Here is a 24,911-nt window from a genome sequence, read left to right as displayed (position 1 = left end):
ATTAAATATAAACTAATATGGTTTTTTTTTTTTTTTTTTGGTATTATCAAGCAAGCAAAAACCGATTTATTACAAAAACCAGCAAAAACAACTCCATAACACTTCTGGATTGCTCGAACCGCCTTAAACCGGACCTCATATACTCAAAATTGTGCTGAATCGGATAAAAAACCATCGAGTACCATTAAGCATCGAGTATGCAATGAAATATCGAGAATGCCATCAAGCACCATCGAGTATTTCACTAAATACCATTGAGTATGAGCATCAAATACCATCGAATATGGTATCATGCATCGAGTATTTCACAAAATACCATCGAGTATAAGTATCAAGTACCATCGAGTATGAGTATGGCATCCAGATCGAGTTTTGGAGCATCGAGCATCGAGTATTGGGAAAATGCTGAAACTCTGGTTCCTGCTGCTCGATCTTCTTCACTTATTTCTTCAATTACAACCTAATTTCAACTTTAATGGCTCCATATAAATTACAAACACTTAAACACACATTAAGACTCATAAAAAAAGAGCCAATTATAAGAATTGCAACATAGTTGAAAAGAAAAAAAACTCAAATAAATCATATTAGTTCGTCATTTTCATACAACTTATGAAAAATACCCACCAAGCCAAAATTAAACCAAATTAAATACTTAAATGATGCTCTGATACCTATTGTTAGAGTTAGAAAACATCCAACGGAAGAAAACCAGATCATTAAGCATTCTAATTCATTGATTTTGGCCTCAAATTAATCATGCTCATAAACTAATAAGAGGGTTTCATGACATACCTTTGAAGAAATACTTGAAACTCAAAGTCCAAGTGCAAATCTTTTCCAAATCAGCTTGTGAACTACCACAAGAACTTTCCTACTATCCTCTTGTTGCCTTGGATTGAGTTGTGGGACTCAAAATAAGCTCAGATTAAGGAAATATGAAGAGGGGGTCACTGGTTTCAGCAGAAAAATTGAAGAACAATTTCTTCCGCATTTCTTTTCAATTTAGCAATTGTCTCTCCTATTTCTCAGTCCAGTCTTCTGTATATATTGCATGACAATCATGCAAGATCAATTGGTGTATGAACTGCAGCTCATGCTTGGTTTAATGATTGAATTGGGAAGGAGGAAAGTGAATAAGCAAATTAGAAATGGAAGTGGAAAAATCCTAACTTTTCCATTTCCAATTTTCTACTTTTTTTTTCTTTTAATTTGAAAATTTTTCAAATTAAAACTTAATTTCAGTTTTTAATTCAATAATTAAAGCTGAAATTATATTTAATTTTACCAAAATTTATTCAAAATTAATTTTTCTAATAAAATTAATAATTAATAACTAATTAAATAATTTAATTAATTCAATTAATTTAATATCAAATATTAAACTAATTTAACACTAATTCCACCATCATGAATCTCTATTCATGAATTTAATATTTAAATCATATTTAAATATTAATTGATTCTCCAATTTCGTTTAATTCTAAAATTAAACGCGTAATTATATCGCATATAATTACTATTTTCCTTAATTCTAATTACAACGTTTCAAATTAACTTATCATGCTACTCTAAGGCTAATCCATTTGTGAGCTATTAGGGGGACCTCATGGACCTACAGATCATGGGCTCCAACGATCCGAGATTAATTGGCAAAACTTTTTATACCTAATTAACCCCCATTTGTTAAATACTGGGTCACTCCACTAAAGCTCAGAGTTGCACTCCCCTCACTGTAGATATATTATGTCCACTCGATATAACCATGATTAGTAAGTTAACCTTTCACGAGTTGTTCGTAATATCGACTGGGTCAAATGACTGTTTTACCTCTAAAATTACCTCTTGTTTCTTAAGTCCCACTGATCCTCTAATGAACAATTGGTTTGCGATCCGATCATCAAACCGAGTCCCTCTCAGGCTAATGAGAGGGTAGGGCCTCTTGTTCAAGACCTAGAGTCAACACTTAAAGGAACAACCTCTCTACTATCCCTAGAAGCGAGTATGAGTGAATTCCATCTTGCACCCTATGTCCCCAGCTATCTACTCGATCTTATCCCTGAAATGGAGGTTTATTGAGCTAACGTTATTAAGCCAACCCTCATCTATGAAAATTTAAGAATAGTCCGAATAAACAGAAGTTCATAATTAGCTCAGGATTAAGGTTAAGTTACCTAGGTCATCACTTTGAAATAGTGTCTTAAACAGTAAACAATGTTATAAAGTAAGAGTGACTTATTTCGTGGTCCGATCTTGCACAGGATGCCCCCACTCCTCATGTCATGACATGTACAAATTAGGATCACTTCATTTGTAGCACTTTACAACTCTTTGTAACAACTACAGAGTGGGTCACATCCAATAGTATTACCAGAATAAGGCACTCAACCTTATTCATATACTATAGACCATTTTGACTATTTACTTGAACTTGGTCCACTTTTATGTCTACATATAAAGTTCAAGTACTCATGTAATAGCCATGGATCTTTTAGTTTATTGGATTTATTTCTAAAACGAAATAAGCAAATCATATATTCAATAACAATTTTATTGAATTTTCAGAATAAGTTTAATATTTACTAACCACAAGTTTTAGGACACAAAACCCAACAGTATCTTAAGCATTGATCGCTGTATGTCTCCACATACAGTTCAAGACTCATAAGATAGCCTTGGATGTTAATTTATTGGATTTAGGGTTACTAAGACAAAATAGACAACAATACAAACAATAATATTTATTGATTTAACATTCATAACTCTTTATTGATGATGGTACATTAATAACATTTAGTATCTATGAGTTTTAGGACATAAAACCCAAAACAGGAAATATAATAATATAAGATGGAATTCACTTCTTCTCGTCTGAAGGGTGAGTAGATGAGTGTTACCTTAAGTGGTATCTCCAAGACTTGAACAAAGGGCCCTACCCTCTCATTGGCTTGAGAGAGGTCTCTATTTGTTGGTTGGACCATAAACAGGTTGTTCATTAGATGAGCACTAGTACTTAAGAAGTTAGAGGTAACCCAAGGATAAAATGGTAATTTGACCAATTTAGAATTACAAACACTTGTGAAGGACTAACTTGTTGTTATTGATCTATATCCATAGACATAAAAATATATTTATAGTGAGAATAGTGTAGTTGTGGGTCTTCAGTGGAGTGTACCCACAGTTAACATTCATTAATTAACCTAGTTAATGAGTTTAGTTAATTAATCTCATATCATTGGAGCTTTTGATCTACGGGTTCACCAGGTCCCTTTGTTAGCTCACGAGAGGATATTTAAGAAGGATGATTTCAATTGTTCAAATTAATTTGAGAAAACCATATATTAATGTGATTAGTATATAATTGATTATGGATATGATCTATAATTCAAATTAAATTGGAAAGTAATATTTTAATAAGATTCAATTAATTAATTCAAGAGAGTTAGATTAACAAAGAATTAATTAATAGAGAGATATTGCAAATATACATATGAAGTTTATGATATATATATACACACACATTAAATTGGATTTAATGTATAAATAGATTTTTAATTAATGTGCAAATTAAATTAATAAGTGTTATTTGATTGTGCTAATTAATTAATTAAATTTTATTTAATTAATTGAGTTAATTAATTAAATAAATGTTATTTAATTAATTAATTTTGGAAAAGGGAAATAGGGAAAGGGTTTGACCCTTCTTTATATAAAGACCTGAAGGACTATGAGGTTCATTGTGGAAGCATAGATCGTGTCCCAATTTCAATTTCACAAGGAATTAAAATACAGTGAACTAAATTATGCATATCACAGAGATTTCACAGCATGTTTTATAAATAAACAGTGAAGGAAATTAGGGATAGTCACACATACCCTTGAAGAATCGAATTCTCACGAACCTCATCCTTCTTGTCACAAACACTTCGTACAGAAACAAATCTCAACGTGGACACCACCACAAATGAACCTCCTGTATTATCCTTAAGGGTGAGAATTACAGAGAGAGTTGTAGGCTTCTCTGTTGGTTTTTGGGAGAGGGGGAAAAGATAAATTTTTCTGTGTTTTTTAGAGAGATTACTGAGAAATCAAGACCAAGTAACCAACAGATCTTCTCTATGTTAGAAGCAAGAAGAAGAAGAAGATCTCCTGTAACCTCTCATTCCCACATACGTGCTTAGAGAGAAAACTAGGGGAGGGAGTTATAACTCCCTCCTTTTATTAAATTTAAATTAAATTAAAACTATTTCAATTTAATTAAAATTTTATTATATAATATATATTATACTATATGTTATATCTAATATAACATATAACCTATAATTTTTATATTGTATAAAAAATAATATAACTTATAGTTTGAATTCTTTCAATCATTTATGACATTTAATATAAATCAAATTCATATTAAAAAATAATTATATGAATCTCATCCATATAATTAGTATTTGAATCATATTCAAATATTTAACTCCTTTCAAAATAAACTTTATATTATAATGTATCAAATCTATTATATTCATTATATCACATAAGATTAATTTAAATTAATTATATCATATATAATTAACTCCCTTAATTAATTTGAACAATTCAAATTAATCCAAAATTAGTTCTCAACTATCCTCATTGAGTTATAGAGGGGACCTCATAGACCGGTAGTTTGAAGCTCCAATAGTATTTTGATAATTAATTAAACTTCTTTTATTAAATTATTCAACATCTATTAACTGTCGGTCACTCCACTAAAAACCAACAACTGCACTCTTCGTACTATAGATATATTTATGTGTCCATTGGATATAACCAATCAACAGTGCGATAACCCTTCACAAATTGCTCATAATTACAGCTAGGTCAAAATTACTATTTTGCCCTATAGTTACATCAAACTTCTTAAGTACCACCAATCCCTCTAATGAACGATGAGTCATAATCCAACTATGACCAAACCTTCTTGGGCTAAGAAAAGGTGTGGCTTCACATTGTTCAAGCCCCGAAATCAGCCCTTAAGAGATCAATTTAGCTACTTACCCCAACATCAGGAAAGAAGTGAATTTTGTCTTGTATGATTGTGTTTTCAACTCCCTAATTAGACGAATCCCCAAAATAGTAAGCATATTGAGTCAGCGAACTGGCCACTTTCACCCATGCAAATCAAAGGACCACCTTCATAGGAAGGAATGCACAACTTACTCATGATTCAGGTCATGTCATCTATGGTCATTCTAGTGAAATGTAAGTCTCTACTATTAACAACGTTATATAATGAGACTATTTATTTTGTGGTCCGGTCTTATACAAACTCTTTGTATAGGATACCTCCGATCACATGTCTCCACATGAATGATCAGGATCAAATTTTTTGTAGTACTTTACAACACTTTGTAACAACTAAAAACGGGTCATATCTGTAGTCTCACCAGGATAAGGTACCCAACCTTATCCATCTACTACAAACCATTTAGGTTATCATTTAAACAAGATCCACCTGTATGTCTCTACATACATGTTTAAATTACATAAAATAACTTTGTTCATTGATTGAGTGTATACTCATAAAATAACAATTATTTTAATAACAATTTGTTTATACAGTACTTACAAACTACGAGAATACAAGAGAAATTTAGGACACAAATCCCAACAAGACCTCCCTATGGCCCCTTTAAGACACACTTATAATACACAACACATAAGTGTTATTGTTCCCTAAGCCACAAAGAGAATCCTCTCTACTCTCCAAAACTTTTTTCTCCTCTCCATCTCTAAATAGTTGGATACCACCTATCCCTCTATTGGAATCCTAGAGAATAACAAGGTTACTCTCATGGTAGTGTTCGAGATTGTTCAAGAAATCGTTTGTGATCAAGATCGTTGGAGGAGTCGTTCATTGAAACTTAAAGAGGATTGTTCGTGAAGCTTGAGAATCTACAAAGGTAAAAATGGTTCTAATATTTTTCCCTAAAACATGCTATATTACATGTTTATATTCAGTTTTAGTATACGGAATTTGTTTATGTAAAATTCAAATTGCGGGATGCAAGGCGTTCACAACGCTTTCGCTCTGGGATACGATTCCTTCACACACTTAGTTAAAACTTCTACCATCAATGTTTCTAATATGTATTCTTCCAGAGCTACCTTTAGCTCATTGCCTTAGGCAGTCGACAATATGCTTATCTGTCTATTGTAACTTCAAAATAACTTTCTTTGGCTAATGTGTCTTTCATGCCAACGCATACAACACTGTAACAAAGAGCAAACTATTTTAGTATGGGTTATAGTAATTTATACTTAGGATGCATGCTATTTTAGTCTGGATATGAAATAGTAAACACTGTAACAGAAAGGGAAAGAGATAATGAGTAGGAAATAATAAACATTATAATAAATAGTAAACACTGTTATAAAAAGGATTTAAAACAGTAATATTGTAGATAATTATAGGTTATAAATAGTTGTAAACACAACTATTATATTGGGAACCTCAAACATGGAGTGGACTATAATTCAATGTTGTTCTATCTAGTGTTTATATAGGAAATATGAAAGACATAAGTAAGAAAAGTAAAAAATGATGAGAAAACAGGTACAATTCCCAAAAATAAAAATAAAAATAAAAATAAAACAAAACAAAAATTAACATATATATGCACAAAAGATTTCCTAAAATAATTATAACAAAGATTAACTAGAACAACACTATCGAAAGTTAAAAGATGAACTAAAAATAATAGAATATTAAAAAGTCTAAGGCCAAAAGAGGAATAAAGACGAAAGTTTTTTTTTTTTTTTTTTTTTTTTTGGCGGGGGGGGGGAAACAAAATTAAAGACGAAAGTTGATGTATACAATGTGAGTCATTTTCATACAAAGAGAAGGCTTTTAAAAGGGGGAAAAAGTGAAATTACAAAAAGTACAATTAATCTTTTTCTTCGTAAAAAGTTTCTCTATTAAGCTTATAAAGACTCCTTATCAATTTATTTATTTTGTTATTTAATTCCCACTATTTTCTATAAAAATCCAGTCAAATTTTAAAAGTTAAAAAAAGTAGTTTTTTTTTTTTTTTTTAATTAGAATTGGACTAACCTTCAAGTCTTTTTTTTTTTTTTTAATTTAAAAAACGTGAAATCGATAATATAGAATTTAAGAGAGAAAACATGCATAAATTCAAAAACTAAAATATTTACTAAACAAAGCCTATACAATATTATCCCTGACTTTTCATGACTATTTCAAATATATCATAATAAAAATTTGTTAAAATATTATAATGGAATTAGGGATAAGAAATATAGTATGACAATAAGTCAATACTTAGACCGACAATTAAGATCCAAACAGCACAACCCAAACATGGTCTAAAGTTGTAGAACCATATTTGGATTAATAAGTATAAATTAGGGGAATTGTTAACTCCACTTTTTATTTGGACCAAAAAATTCTCAAGTTGGTGGAGTTATAACACCATGTCCGGACTCTAAATATAATCATAGTGTTTACAACTATTTATGACCTATAATTAAATACAGTAAATACTATTTCATAACCCTTTTGTAACAATATTTACTATTTTTTATTCAAACTACAATAATATGTAACTCAAAACACCTACTATTATAATTCAAAGACTATTATGTTCAACTAAACTCACAGAATATAATGACTAGCAACTTAACTTCTCGAATACGGGTGTTCATGGATTGGGTTGGGTTAGATTTTTTAGACCAACCCCAATTGTTCGGGTTGTAAATTCCTTCAACCCAAATAACCCTTACTAAAAGATGAACTCAACCCAACTCAACCATGAAATATTTGGGTTTGGTTGGTTCAGGTTAATTGGGTTATTTATTTAAAATTTTGTTCTAAAAAGAAGCAAAACGTAAATATGTAAAAATCTAATTTAATTATTTTCATATATTAAATTAAAATTAGTAACTTAATTTCAATTATATAGTGAAATTTTTCTTTCTAGAGTGCAAAGAAACTATTTTTAAGAGTGGTTGAAAAATAAATTATTAAAAAAATATTAAAATTAAAATCAATATATGTATAAATAATTGTGTTATAAGAAACAAAAAAATATATATTTTAAAGTTAATAATAAATTCGGGTCGGTTTAGGTTGGTTCGAACTATATTAGGTGAACCTATGAACCAACCTAGCCCATAAAGTTTTCATTTATTTGAACCCAATCTAACCCAAACCGCATGGGTTGGGGTGTGTTGATTGATTTTTTCGGGTCATCGAATTTTTTGAACAATCCTAACCCTAGTCTCGGACGCGTATTTGGTGTTTTAATTTATTTATAAAAGGTAGGGAAATATAATTGAAGAAGAAAGAGAATAAGAGAAAAGGGGGGTAAATTAAGGGTTGGGAGTAGGAGGATAGGGGGATAATTGAGGAGTGGTGACAAAAGTAAAAAGGCTGTAAAAACTGAAAGCAGCGTTCCGTCAAAACAAAAAATACACCCATTTCGAGCAAACTCTTTACCATCTGAAGCAAAAGATATTATGTGAAAGAGAGAGATGACGACGTCACCTGAGACACTGCCAGCTCACTCAATAGTGTACCCCTTTTCTTTCCCATTACCAACCCCACGTGTATTTTCTCCCTTTTTATTTTTCTTTTTTCCAACTTTTTATTTTATTTCAATTATGTCAAATAAATCCATACCACATTTATTGGCTACAACAGATTTCGTGTTAATCTTAATGGAATACATTCTAATTCACTTACGAAGATTCAGTTTCATCACATTCATGGTTGATGATGTAGTACGTTGGAAAGTCGATGAAGTTGAATTTCTTTATTGGTGGGATGATTTTTTTAACTGCTTTCCGTTTTTGTAATTGTTTGTTGATTGCTTTTATCAAAATAAAAAAATCATGGCCTTAGTTAAAAAACATTTCTTGTTATTAAATTTTTAACAATTTAGTATTTGAACTTTGGTTTGTAACGGTTTAGTCTATGTACTTTTAATTTTGTAACATTTTAGTCTCGAAACTTCAATATGTAACAATTTAGTCATTGGACTTTCAAATTTATAACAATTTAGCCCTTAATGTGAAAAAACTCATCAAAATTGGATGTCAACTTTTATTATTTTATGATGTAGACTTTGTATTTTGTAAAGATATTGAGTCTCAAATTAGTTTATCAGTTTATTTATACAAGGAATCTCATTAAATCTTAACACTAATTTCTATAATAAGGACTAAACCATTACAAATTCTAAAAAATAAGGACTAAATTGTTAAATAGTAAAATTTAGGGACTAAATTGTTATAAACTGAAGTTCAGGGACTAAATTTTTACTTCTATAAAAGTTTAGGGACTAAAAATGATTTTTGACCTTAAAGGTTTATGATTTTATTAGTCCTGAAATTTATTTTATTTTTTTATCTATCACGTTAGTTAACTTGTTAAAATACATTTATATATGTTATGGATCTATTAAACATATAAATTGATCATTTGAGTAAAAGTTCGTAAACTTGTTAGACACATTAATTGGAACTCTTGAGATCTATCAGGAATTTTTTCTTAAAAAAAAAATACAAATACTTTTTTAGTTTTTAGACAAAAACTTGAAAATTCAATCAATAAACTTAATTTTTTTTTATTTATTTTTTTTTTTATTATTATTTTTTTTTTTTTTTAAGAATGACTAAACTTATAATTTTTTAACACATTTTTATTTATTGGTTTTGCTATCTACTTCTAGAAGTGTTTTGCATTTGGTAGCATTATGCATGGTCCCCTAACCAAATAGATCTTCAACACACATTTTCAAAATTTAAACCAAAATATTTTAAAGAAATTAGCCAGATAAGTGTACTTTTAATTAGAAAAATTATTTTAAATGATAAAACTGCATAAAATATTTAAAAATAATAACAAAATATTACAATCTATCTGCAATAGATCATGATAGATTATTATCTCTGTTTATCATGATACAAATAGACATAGATAGTAGTCTATTGCGATCTATCACAAATAAACAATGAAATTTTACTATATTTGTAAATATTTTAGTTCATTTTCTTATATTTGAATTGCTTTCAAATATAGTAAAATGGGTCCACTTATTTACCAATATAATAAAATGGTTTATCATTGTCAATCATTAATAAACAGTAATATTTTTCCATAGTTAAAAATATTTCAAACTATTTTGCCATTTAATAACAATTGCCCTAATTAATACATAGAAGTTAAATATGTGTTTTTTTGTTACGCACTTTGTATACAAGACTAAACTTCGATAATTACTTAATTAAGTTTAATATTAGAATAATTAATGTAGTTATAAATTAAACTTAATATTATTTAATATATTATTATATTAATTAATTATTTAATCACTTAAATAAAAACAAATGAATATTTTTACTTTAAACATTAACTAAACTTAATTAAATTATTTCATTTAATTGCTAATAATAATTAAATAGATATAAATTAATAATTAATAATAAAATTGTATATTAAATAGCTAATATAACCTAAAATATTAATTGTAATTTTTTTAAAAAAAATATTAAGTATAAATGTATTAGTTGAAATTAATTAAGTATAAATAATATAATTATATTTAATAATTAATTAAATTAACAATGATTATTGAATATTAGTTAATTAATTAACTAGGTTTATATTTCTATCATTTATATCCTCATTATAAGAATCTACTTGTATAAAGAGTATTAGAAAACTCATTTCATATGAGTTTTAAAATTTTCTAGATTTTAGTAAATCATGCCAATAAAGGTATAAATTGGTAAATTAAAAGTAAACCTTTCTAAACTGATAGATGATCACATGGGAAATTATTGTTGTTGAATTAAAATTATCATCATCATCATGTTTTCAATAATCATTGTTGAATTCGCCAATACATTATATAATTTCTATTGATGAAAATGTGATTGTGTGTGGACATAAAATTGAATATATAGAAGTGTTTTGTACATTAGAATTAAGGGATTTTTGGATGTTGTGAAAATGAGAATTTTGTTTTGGTTTAATTTTGGGAGCTCTTGAAAATGATATTTGGAAAGTAAAATTTCTTTATATTTGTTCTCTAACGAAAAGGTTAACAATTCTGTGAGTGGACAAACCCCTTGTGTAATGTCTACTTCAAACATTAAAAGTTATGGTACGAAGGTTGTTTTTTTTTTTTTGTTGTTTTTTTTGTTTTGTTTTTTGTTTTTTGTTTTTTTTTTCTTCATTTGTGGAGAGAATATGGATCACATTCTTGGATAAATTTGACAAAAAAAGAAAAGAAAAGAAAAAACAGCTGAAATCCATCAAATCTAATATTCAAACTTAGAAAAAAAAGGACTGACAATTTTGGAAAATTGTTGATATTTTGTCTAACTTACCACTCTGGGATCTTTTAAAAGCAGTCAGTTTTGGATATTGACTATACAATCCCTTTCACTTCAACCAAATCTCCCTTCTATTCATAATATAGTATTACAATCATTTAATTAAATGTTAAAATTACACCCCTTTCAGTCCTATATTTTCATCCTGATTTTCTCAACTAAATCATTCGAAAAATTGAAATTAATGGAATTTGACTTTTTGTCATTGTCCAAATATTGTACGAGTCCATTAATTATCTATATTATCTCTCGTTGTTGTAATGAGTAAAATTAAAGTCATATATACAATAGTGTTCTTACAAATTAGGACTATTTCTCCATTTCTCACGCTTAAACTTGAGATCTTCATCCTTCTCACTCATATTTGCATTCAATCAATCCGATGCATTGGTACTCTTGCATGTCAGGATTGTTCCTCTACCACTCTCTCATGCTCGTTGCTTTCAACCCTCATTAACAGTGTACGAGGAGCCATATAGATAACTAATATATTGTTACTACACTCTAAGGATGACAAATTGTCATTCTTCATCATTTTAAAAAATTGGAAAAAAAAACACACATTAACTACGTCATCCATATAAGGGGAAAAAAAAGTTGATCTTTATTGGTTTTTTTTTTTAGGTTTACTTTCTAAGCCACATATTGCGTTGGGGAATAGTAAAACTAGAAATCAAATGTAAAAATATTGTAAGATACTAAAATTATCAAAATGCTTAGATGTATGTTAAATTTAAATGGGTCTTAACTTTTAATTGTTTATGTTGCAAAATATAATATTTGGGATCCTATATATTAAAAATTTAAAGTTGTTGTTTAGTGAATATTGTTGTGCGACATCGTACCATTTCCATTTATTTGTATGGTTAAATTTTAGATTTAAATTACTTTTTCAAAAAAAAAAAAAAAAAGTTTATAAATGTTTAGATTTTTATTTTTAAAAAAGTACTTCAACTTTCAAATTTCTCTATTTTAATAAAGTACACAATTTTTAATTTTGTTTCTAATTAAATTTGTGAATATTAAGAAAGGTTGAATAAGTTAAATATTTATTGGAGACAAAATTGAAACGTCTATAATCACTTATAAAATATAATATGAGGATTTATTAGACATAAAATTGACTGATTTAGGATGTGTTTTGTATACATTTTCAAGTATTTAATTTTAAAAAATAAACCATTTTGGAAGAAATTGTAGTATTTAGTAATCACTCAAAATATTTTTCCAAGTGTATTTTAATTCGTTTTTATTAAAAGTGTACATAAAAATGAGTTTTTTTAAAAATACTTTTTTCTCAAGTCAATCTAAACGGACTCTTAATTTAATATTTTAAAAATTTATTATAAGAAATATACTCTTTAAGAGTTGAAGATTAAATTAGCCATTTAACACATATTTTTTTTTTCATTTGATTTCGCAGAAAACAAAATTATCAGTATTGGTTTGACAAAAATCCAATTGGGGATAAGATTTAAAGTAAGATTATTGAGAATATCTTCAACACGAGTTATTATATTCTTTTCATTGTAAATTAATTTGGAAATAAATGAAATTGGATGATATGTAATAAATATGACATAATTTAAAATAAAGATAAACTTGTGACTAATACATCATTATCAAATAGTTATTCAAAAATTATTTGTGAGAAAAAAATTTGACAGCATGAAGCCAAAAAAGAGAAAAAGGGAAATTTGTGGGAGAATAATAATGTAGTACGATGCTCTGATGTTGGTAGGATAGTATAGACAACATGGGGCCAAACAAATTTATTGTGCCTCAATTTAGTAGGTTTTGAGAGCTCATTTCAACCATGGGTTTTAATGATGAAATTTAACGTTCCATTTCGAAAAATTTAATATATGTCATTCATATTTTTTTACGGTAATTACATATTTCTTAAGTTGAATGGTTGAATTCTTAACTAAATTCTTAACTAAATTATAAAAACAAAATCAATGTTTTGAAAGTTGTTTTTTTAATTCTAAAAAAAAAATTAAAAAAAAACAAAAACAACATTTTAAAGGCTATTTGTTTTTAATTCTCAAAATTTAGCTCAATTTTTAAAATCATTTGTGATAAGTAGATAACAAAGGAAGAAATTTGAAGGTAGGAGTAGTATTTATAGACTTAATTAGACCTCGTTTAGTAACCATTTTATTTTTAGCTTTTGTTTTTTAAAATTAAGCTTATTTCATGTACATTTCATGTAATAATTTACATATTTCTTAAGTATAATGACTGAATTTTTAGAAAAATTTTAAATATAAAAAATAGTTTTTTTAAAGTTAGTTTTATAGTTATCAAAATTTGACTTAGTTTTTTAAACCATTGATGATAAGTAGATAAAAAATGAAGAAATTTGGAGATGATTGTAGTATTTATAGACTTAATTTTAAAAAACAAAATGGTTATCAGGCCTAAATTTCTAGGTTTTTTTTTTTAATAATTTAATTTTATTCTATGAATATAAATAATTCAAAATTTTCATATCTTAGATAATTGGCTGTCCTGTCGTTTGTTTTTTTTAATAAAAGGAAATACTTTTCCCCCCTTTTTAGCAAGTAATAGAGTCACCAATATAAAAAAATACATAAATAAAGTTAATTTTCATCATTCTATATGGAAAAAAAATAGTCAAATGAGTTGATGGGAAGAGTCTTTTGAAAGGGGTAGTTTGTATCGAAGGCTTTGTACGATGTATTTTGAATTTTGTCATTTATTGTTGGTTTTTTCTTTATTATATTTATTCCATCTAACAAGAATCTACTGTATTTAAATTTGGTTAAAATAACATTTTGATATTTTGGTCAATATATTTTACCGTTTGTTCAACTTAGTTTCATTGTTCAATAATTTTAATTTTCATACTTTCAATAAATCTTAAATTTAGTTCATATTATTAGTTTATTATTGATTTTTAAATTGTCTTTTGTTATCTATTGATATTTTTATTTTAAATTTTGAAAACATATTCACATATAGTATTTCTTTGTATAAAAATTACACTTATTATTTAACTAATCAATAAAAATTATTGTTAAGAAATTAAATTTAAGATTCATTAAAAGTATAAGAATTAAAATTGGATAATTGAAAATACAATGACTAAAATTTAGCAAACTTCAAAGTATAAAAATTAAAATTGTATTTTAACCTTAAATATAAGCTCGAAAGAATATCAAATCAAATAATATTTTAAAAAATAAATCCATGTAATTTTTAAAAATTTAACTAGGAATTCAAATGTTTCTTTAAGGAATGTAATTGAAAAATTAGGATGAGATAAACACGTTTCTAACAAAATTCATACCAAATAGAACTTTTATTATTACAAATACAGCGGTGGATGAATCAACCTTAAATCGAGCTCATTTTGATTTTCCTTTTCCTTTTTTTTCAGCACACTTAAATCTCCTTTATTTAGACCACCAAAAGATGAACCTTTTTCTTTATTAATACAAAATTGATAAAGTAGACAAATAAAGTTTTTTTTTTCTTTGTGGTGGAAGATATCACATTAAAAAAATTAATAGATCTCACTTTTATAAGATAGATGAGCTACTGCTAAAATCTCATGTTACCTAGTATTTCTAACCAAATGTTTTCTCTCCATTTATCCTCTCCAGTCTCCAATCAAACTTCACCACTTGTATTATATTTGGGAAAAGGGACTTTGAAAGCATAGAGTTTCATAAAACTTATGGTATCTTTTTAAAATCAGTAAAATCACATTTGTTGGATTCAAAATAATTATGAATCACATATTTTAATCACTCAAAATCATTCGACGTTTAACTATACACGTTTTAAACATAATTTTCATGCTTTTAAATTGATTTTTGAATTATTAAAAGTACTTTTGAAGTGGTTCTAAATATGACAAAGTGATTTTAATAATCTTAGAGGGTATTTGGCTCACCAACATAAGTTGAGTTGAGTTGGTATAATGTTTGATTCACCAACTTTAAATGTTTGTGGAGTTACCAACTCACCTCAACTCTCCATTCTTCTCATGTTTTCAATGGTTTCACCCATCGGCCATTGTCAGCGATACCATGTCACACTTTGAGAACTAACTTCGAACTCTAACAACCACCTTTGATGACAATTTCCGCGATCAACTTTTGGCTCCAACGACAACCCTTCGCACAACCAACTCCGACAATCAATTCCGAGCTCTTGCAATTGCCTCCGATGACAACGTCGATGATCAAACTCTGGCAACCACCTTTGCGTGACCAACTTCCACAACCAATTTCAATCTCCGACAACCACCTTCAACTGCAAATTCCAACAAAAATCACCTTCGATGATCAACTTCAATGACTACCTTCGAGTGAGCAACTCCAACGACCAATTCGGAGATTTGACAACCACCTTCGACGACAAACTTCGACAACCAACTCTAATACCACCTTCATGCAACCAACTTCGGGCTTTGATAGCCACCTCTGGCTACAAACGTCGACGAAAGTCATCTTCGATGATCAACTTTGATTACCACTTTCATGCGACCAACTTCGAGCTTCGAAAACCACCTCCGACAACAAACTTTGACAACGAACTCTAATACCACCTTCATGTGACCAATTTCAGGCTCCGACAACCACCTTCGATTATAAACTCCATTGAAAGTCATCTTTGATAATCAATTTCGACATTCACTTCTGACTATTATAAGACTGATGACTGTAAAAGTATGATATAAGGTTGTTGATTATATAAACAATAGTATTTTGTCTACATTAAGGGTAATATTTGTAAAATATATTTTTATTTAATTGAATTCATATATTCGTTAAGAATATTTAGACAAAAATTATGTATGTAGTTGAAAAGTATGTAACATATAACAAGAAGAACCATAAAATGAAGATTTTTTTCCTAGAACATTTACTAGCAAGAATTAGTGAAAAATAAAGATTTGTTCTTCGATGATCATCTAAATTTGGAGGAATTGAAATTGAAATTATTAAAGAAATGTGGTGACATTTCATTGGTTGCTAAGATGATGAGGGGAGTCCATTAAAAAAATCACGACGGAGTAAAAATACAGAGTAACAACAAAAAGAAGAAGAAAAAGAAGGAGATGATAAAGAAATTCATGGAGAAAAATAAAAAATAAAAAATTTTGATTTCCCTTTAGTTTCTTATTTTATTTAATCATATTTCTGCAAGAATGTAATGGGTTCATTGTTGTTATTACCCAAAAAAGAAATAAAGAAAAGCTTTAAAAATTAAAAAACAAAAAATGTAATTCATATTTTATGCAAATAAAAATGGGTAAAAACTTTCAAAACAAAAATAGTAATAAAAAAAGTAGATTATTTAGAGTTTACAAAACTGCATCATATAATTTAGACACATGAACTCAACTCTGCACCTCAAACACAAGCATATAAACTCATATCAAATAACTCTGCACCTTAAAAATAGACATATGAACTCTATAGATATATAAACTCTACAGACATATGAACTTCAGGTATCCCATCTCAACTCAATGCCCAAACAATTCCTTAGAATCACTTTCAAACATGTTTTAATCTAACAAAAACTAACCAATAATTTTGTATACATCAAATTTGTTCAAGATGAGTATAACTTAAAGGTTATAGACATGCACTTTGTTGGAGGTTTAAATTTCAATACTCTACCCATCATAGAAAAATTGATGTTGTTAGTCATTGACATATATAATCATCTTATTTTGTCGAATTTTGGGAACCTAAGGGGTGGATACATTTTTTTTTTTTTGGTTATTGGTGCAGAGTGGGCAAACACTCGACCCAATTGGTGAACATGAGGGGTTTCAACTCCGTGCACTTGCTAATACATTTTAAAGTATTTTCAAGTGTATTTTAAAGTTCTAAGGTAAACTTTTGAAAGTTAAAGTACTTATATGAAATTTATCCAAAGTTCGAAGGTATTTGTATAATTTAAGTTTATGTGTGTATATATATTTAGTTGGAAAGGTGTATTAATCTAAAGTGGCAAATGTGACAAGTTGACAGCACATAAAAACAATATTCCATAGGCTAAATTTGACAATAATTCCATCTAGGGGTAAAGTAAGAAACGTATACAGACAATAATCTAAGTTAAAATGACTTGGAAAAGCAAAAAAATTATATATATATCAACTTCTCAAGACACACAACACAGTCCCCATATACTCTAATCAAAGTTGGAAAAAAGAAAACCCTTATTTGAAAATGGATAATATATATGAAACAAGAAAGATAAAATAAAAGAAATAAAAAAAAAATACATTGATTATCCAGACGAAGAAAAAAAATATAAAGATAGGTTAAAAAAAGATGAAATAGAAATAGAAACCAAAACAGAAAGCGGGTAGATTCTCCTGGTACAGGAGCCAAAGGATAAGTGGTGAGAAATGGTTTTAATAAATAAATAAATATCTCTATTATTCTTCCATTCCTCACGTGCGTCATCACAAACCAAACCCCCCAAAACCCACCACACATTCCGAAAACAGACCTTGAATTTTTCAAGCGAAAGTTTTTTTTTTTTAAAAAATACTTTTCATGCATCCATTTTTTTCAGTCCACCTTAATTTTTCAAGCGAAAGTTTTTTTTTTTTTTTTAAACTACTTTCTTAGACCTTGAATTTGGGAGAAAAAACCGTATTTTAGTTATCCAGTTTTCAAAATTTATTTTTAAAAATATGTGTGTTTGGTCTTAAATTTTCAAAATATTTTTTTTTTTTAGTTTTGGAGTTTTGGAGTAGATTTGAAATATATATTTGGAGGGTTTTCTTTTATAAATAATTATATGAAATTTTAAATTGAAAAATTAATTTCAAACAGAATTTTAGTGGAAAGATATATTAATATTATTATTATTCGATATTTTAATTTTAAATTATATATATATATATATATATATATTATTTTAATAATTCAAAATGCCTCGTATTTTTTTTAATTACTTGAGGAAATTTTTGAACTTGTTCTTAACATTTAGGGACTATTTGGGGGTCCGAATGGAAAGAATTTGGATTATAATGTAATATAAAATTCATGTTTGAATTGAGCATTTTGGCCTGATTTATAATATTAAACTCATTCTATTTCAACCGTTTTTAACCCAATCCTCTTTCCTGTTTTCACGTTTCATGATTCCATTTCTATTTCATCCTTGATTTCTCATGCATTCCAACACTTATCTTATTCCCAGTAATTTTTATTATATTTCAACCTCTCAAACAGTCCTCAGAGACTAAAAGTTTACATTTTAAAAATGGAATGACAAATATATGTATCTATTCTTAAAATTCGAATACTAAGAAAAGTATATGTTAAAAACTCCAAACCAAACAAATATATTCTTCTAAACTCAAGAACCAAGCAAACATATTCTTCTAAACTCAAGTTAAGAGATTAATCTCTTTTTTTTTATTGTATAAATAATCAAAAAATAAAATTGCAAATGTGGTCCCTATAATTTAAAGAAAATTAGAATTTAGTCCCTTAATTCCATACATGGATTATTTAAGAAGATTTTATCAAACCATAGAAACTATTTATGAAGTTTTATCGAGTCATAAAGATTACACTTAATTTTCTCCAAATCATATAGATCAAATTTATAGTTTAACAAAAAAAAAAAATGAATGTGGTTCAAAATGCACTCATCATTTTTTTAGTTAATTAATATTGTTAAATATAGTGTAGCCTTCACTAAAGGAAAAAAAAGTAATAATATTTAGGTGCATGCTCTCCTTCCTTTACATCTCGAAAAAATAATTTTTAGAATTTTTATTTTTAAAATTATCACATAACAAATTTTAATTAAGTACAGCAAACGTGTAGTCGGTTCCTCCCATCAACACTCACATCCAAATGTTAACCGGAAATAGGCGGTTGCCCCCTTCCCCTTCCCATCTTCTGAAACCCTATCACAGATCCAAGAAAGGGAGAGAGAGAAAATAAATAAATAAATAAATAAATTAATTAATTAATTAAAAAAAAAAGATGGAATTTTTATTATTGTGGTAACTTGTGAAAGTGTTTATAAGTTAGTGTGTGTTTAGTCGCAGTGTGTTTTATTTCTTACAGAAAGTGATAGAGAGAATCCCACGCCTCCAATCCCCAATCACTTCTCAACTTTGCAGCTCCCCTTCTTCCCCTTCTTCAATAATATTTTATATTATATATCATTCTTCCTTCTTCCTTCTTCCTCCTAATAATTATTATAACTACCCCATAAATCAAAATCCCTCCAATTTCTATTCATTTTATTTTATTTTATTCATTTTATTTTATTTTTATTTTTTTTGAGTTTATTGGCTATGGCGGAGGGTTTTGAAATTTACCATGTCCCACAACAAAGCAGGAGAGACAAGCTAAGAGTTGGAATTGGCAGTAGTAGTAGTAGTAATTCAAATCATCATCATCATAATAATTTCTTTCCTTTATATGATGATGATCCCTCTTCTTTTATTTCTTCTGATTTTGATTTTCATCAAAACCCCTCTTTTCAATTACTTCATCATAATTACCCTCCGCCTCCCACCTCCGCCACCACCGTCCTCCACCACCTCCCTCCCCTCCTCTCCGACCAACAACAACCACCCTTATCCCTTGACCTCAACCTCCAACACCGCTACGCCTATCGTTCCACTTCCCTTTTAAAAGCCTCCAAATTTTTCAACCCAGCTCAGCAGCTCCTTCATGACTTATTTGACATCGCTGCCCCTAACTCCTCCGACAAACTGCTCCCGGATTCCGCCCTTCTTGACTCCTTGGACGGTGATATCCCCACCACCGCCGCCTCCGCCCCTGAAAACGGCGACACCACAAAATCTAGGCTTATTACCATTCTCCACGAGGTACTTCATATTTTAATTTCATAATATTTTCATTATCATACATTCAACAAGTTTTTTTTTTTTGGGGTTTCAATTCCCATTTATTATTCAATTTGATTTTCCCGATGCGGTTTTTTTTATAATTAAAAAAAATGGATCTTTTGTTTGGTAAAACCCCAAAAAGAAAGGCTCCTAATTTGATAATTTCGGTGTTTATGTATATTTTTGTTTTTATTATGTTATTATGTACATGCATTTTAATCATTTCTATATTGGTAGATAAAAATACTTTTTATTTATTTTATTTTATTTTTTACTTATTACAAAAGGACTTTCACCGATTGACGTGATGGATTTTGATTGGACTAAAACGGATTAAATTTAAATTAATGAACCCTCCAACAATTCTGTTAAAGCTATATAGCCTAGTATTTAATTTGTTCATTTCTAAAAAAAAAAAAAAAAAAAAAAAAAGAATTGTGAAATGGAATCCATGATTATTGACTATTAACTAGTCAAAAGTTGGGTTTTTTAGTATAATTTTGAATTCACCATTGGTTAAACCGACATGGAGTTTATGTAATATATATTCTGATGGGTTTGTGTTAATTTGTTGGGTTATTAAATTAATGGGAGTTATAATCAATTAATTTTGTAATAATCTCTCATTTTATGTGCATTTGATTCTTTTTGTACTGAGGTGCTGGGGATCATCGAATGGATGGTCTTTGGTGACAAACAAAATCTGTCTTTTTTTGATAAAGTTAATGAAAGGGAATATATGCACAAACATCCATTGTTTCTTATTTAAGGTGTCTGATCCACCACAGAATAGGGTTGAATAATTCTTAAACCAAGTTTAAGGGGATAAATATATATGTCTGTTGTCTAAAGTGATTAGAAAAAAAGGGAATCAATTTAAAAGGGATTTTCAATGCGTTTATGATGATATTCCCACCAAAAAGTGTTTAAGCCCTACCCACCTTATAAATTTATATGTTTGCATGTCTGTCCTTTAATTTTTAGAATATTACATTGTTGATCTTGCAGATGAAGATTTGAATCATATAATTTTTTTTAGATGTTAACTATTCAACTATGTTAATGGATAATTGATAAGTTTTTTTTTTTTCAAAAGAAATTATAAAAATTGGCTGCGGATCATTCTTTATTGAAACTTTTGCAATGAAATGGTTTTTGTGTGTTTTTTCTTTTACCTTTTTGGACTATGGTTGATTTAGGAGGCCATATAAGAGAAATTAATTCAAATGGTAAAATTGTTGAAAATATTTATAAAACATAGCAAAATTTTAGAACTATCAGTCTATCATCGATAGTTTTAAAATTTTACTATATTTTATAAATATTTTGATTTATTTTTCTATATTTGAAAACAATCCTACATTAAATGTTTGAAGTTATGAAAATGGATGAAGATATATGTGTGTGTGGTAGCGTGTGTAAAAAATTTTGACTAAGAAAAAAGAGGAATGTTCTTAAACAAGGTTTCTTTGGTTTTGTTTAGTTATCCTTTTTGTTTTTTGCATGTTGCGACTTGTAAAGATCATATTGAAGGATTTCTTTTTTAGCTTTTATCTTTGAATAATTATGGATGAAAAATTGGGGTAGCTCTTTAATGAAAGTATAGAAAAGCAATGGATTAATTTTTCAAGATTTTATTTAGGTTTAGTTACAAGTTCAATTCCTATGATTTAGAACCGTTAGAATTTAGTCTCTATAATTTTAAAAATTAGAATTTAACTATTACGATTTGATAAAAATTTTATACATAGTCCCTACCGTAAAGATTATTTTTAAGAGTTTTATCAAACTATATGGTCAAAATTCTAATAACTTTCTCTAATCTATAGGGACCAAATTTGTAATTTATCCCTTATTCATTTGCTATCTCTCTCCTTAAAGTAAATTATATTATATGTTATATTGATTATTTCTAAATTTAATGATTAAAATGTTCCTCACTCGTATAACATAGATAAATTATTTGGTGAGGCGATCATAAGTCTGTTAGTGTTTCTCTGTTAAATGTATGATAGTGAAATATCTCGACTATATTTAATTATTATCTTCTTTTAGGGGCATGTACTTAAATCTACATCCAACGGTAATTATAGAGCAGTCGTATCAAGATGTTTGAATAAGAAACCAGAATCAAAACAAGTCTTAACTTTCAAAATTTTTACAATAATATATCAATATTTTCATCTACAAAAGTTTCAACATTACTACCCTAGATTCTAAAGCCTAAAATCTCTGCAAATTTGTGTTCATTCTCATTTCTACAGGTTTATAGAAGATATAAACTATACTATCAGCAAATGCAAGCAGTGGTTACAACATTTGAGTACGCTGCAGGGCTTGGCAATGCAGCTCCCTATGCAAACTTAGCCATAAAAGCCATGTTTAAGCACTTCAGATTCTTAAAAAATGCCATAGCCGACCAGCTCCAATTCAACAAGCAGCAGCAGCAGCAGCAACCAAACCCTTACTCTCAAAGATCCATTCACAACCACGGTCCCGGATTCCTCAATCATCAACCCGTTTGGCGCCCGCAGAGAGGCCTCCCTGAGAGAGCCGTCACCGTCCTCCGAGCTTGGCTCTTTGAGAACTTCCTTCATCCGTAAGAAATTTGTTAAAGAATATGAATGAATATATTAAGCTTACTTTAACCTATTAATTGATTTTTTACGTTACAGTTATCCTACGGATACAGATAAGCTCATGTTGGCCAACCAGACTGGACTCTCGAGAAGTCAGGTGTGTTTAGTGTAACCTGTTAAATTTTCATCGACATGTCTGGATTCTCATTGTCGTTATTGAGATTAGTAGTCAACCATAAAAAGATATTGATGAAATTTAAAATAACCTGAAGTAAATATCATCGACTCAAATTTAAATTTATTGGAAATGTATGAGATTTTCACTTCGTTTTCAATAGAAATTTTCATCGACATCCATATCAATTCAGGGGGTACGTTGCATGTTATGATGTGGATGTTTGTAGTTTGATCAAGATCATATTTAAAAGTGATTTTAAAATTGTTAAGGTCTTGTTTAATAATGATTTAATTTTTAATTTTCTGTGGTTGAAATTCATACCAATTTTCTCTTGAATTCTACTTTAATTCTAGAAACAAAATAAATGTTTTTGAAACTACTTTTTAAACCTCGTTTCGTAATTATTTTTTTTTTAGTTTTTGGATTTTGAAAATGAAGCTATTTTCCCTCCGTTTCTCACAATGGTTTTGCTTAAGTAAAATGATTGAGTTCATAACCAAATTCCAAAAACAAAAACAAATTTTTAAAAAATTCTTTTATTAGTTTTCAAAATTTGACTTGATTTTTAAAATAATAGTAAAAAGTAGATGACAAGGTTAGAAATTTAGAGCTAGAAGGAGTATGTTTGTAGGCTTAATTTTCAAAAATTAAAAATAAAAAAAACCAAATGCTAACCAAATAAGATCTAATTTTCAAAATCTGGCTTGAATTTTGAAAATATTGGTGAAAATTAGACAACAAAACAAAAAAACTTATAATAGATGGAAGTAGCGCTTCTAAGGTTAACTTTAAAAAATCTATATGGTTACCAAACAAAGGCCTGAAACACCAATTTTATCACATTTTGGTTTTTGAATATTATAGAGAAGTGATTTTAACCGTTTCATAATCATATATTCTAATTTTGAGAAAACTGACTCCGACCGGATTCAAGGAAAAATTGGCTAGTTTTCTTTGATTCGACCGGTTTCGATCGTTCGGATCGGTTTTTCGGCTTGCTCTACTCACCTGTAGGAGTTTTGTATATATGTTCAGGTATCAAACTGGTTCATCAATGCAAGAGTGAGACTCTGGAAACCAATGGTTGAAGAAATCCACATGTTAGAAACAAGGCAAGCTCAAAAATCTCAGCAAAATGAAGGCAACAACAACAATAATATTGAAAATAACAATGCCTTAAACAACAACGATCCTCTTTCCTCCACAAATGAATCCTTACTAAAACCTCACCACAACAATAATGCATCTTCTTCAAACCCCCACCACCCATCTCTAGATTTGTCCAACACCAATTTCTTTCCCACCCACCACCCTCACGCCACCACCGGCAACGTTTCCTTAACTCTCGGCCTCCAACAGAACCACGGCGGCATCGCTCTCACGGAGCCATTTCCCATCAATGCAGCTCACCATTTTAACCTTGGCTTAGAAGCCAACGGTGAAGGGTTTGTAAATGAGTGGTTTTGATTGATGCAAATCAAAATATATGTGGTTTGTTGGCTAAAGATGTTCAATTTTGAACATCATGGGCAGCTAGGGTTGTTTAATTCAGACATTATATATATATACTGACAAATTTTGAGCTACGTTGTAAGAATTAATTCTTATAATCCGAGGTGAAATTGGAGTTAAATCACATTGTTTGTGTTTCTTTGAAATGTTGAACTATTACTTTGTCATAGGGCTCTGAATCTGCCTATATAGGCAACGTGTATGTGTTTGTGTGTATATATAGCATATATAAATAAGTGTTTATATATTACAAACTTTGTATATTGTAACCACATGCAGCTGATGGGGATAAAACATTACAGAGTGTGGCTTTGGGAATTGAAGGATTGTTTGATGAATTAGATTGTTGTTTGCTTTGTGTTCT

The 24,911-nt window shown here is 28.6% G+C and overlaps 1 protein-coding gene across 1 annotated transcript; it reads left to right on the top strand.

Annotated features, from left to right (window-relative positions):
- Positions 1–19,464: 19,464 nt before the first annotated feature.
- On the top strand, positions 19,465–24,671 carry LOC120072959 (BEL1-like homeodomain protein 9). The gene is made up of 4 exons (XM_039025502.2): positions 19,465–20,257; positions 22,543–22,877; positions 22,954–23,014; positions 24,071–24,671. The coding sequence occupies exons 1-4, from the start codon at positions 19,718–19,720 to the stop codon at positions 24,500–24,502; spliced, it is 1,368 nt and encodes a 455-aa protein (XP_038881430.1). The 5' UTR covers positions 19,465–19,717; the 3' UTR covers positions 24,503–24,671.
- Positions 24,672–24,911: the final 240 nt, after the last annotated feature.

The sequence above is a fragment of the Benincasa hispida genome, chromosome 3 (genome assembly GCF_027475165.1).
Source record: "Benincasa hispida cultivar pf3 chromosome 3, pf3_genome.v1.1, whole genome shotgun sequence".
NCBI lineage: Eukaryota > Viridiplantae > Streptophyta > Magnoliopsida > Cucurbitales > Cucurbitaceae > Benincasa > Benincasa hispida.
The sequence above is the reverse complement of the archived record's forward strand: the minus strand, read 5'-3'. Positions and strand labels throughout refer to the sequence as shown.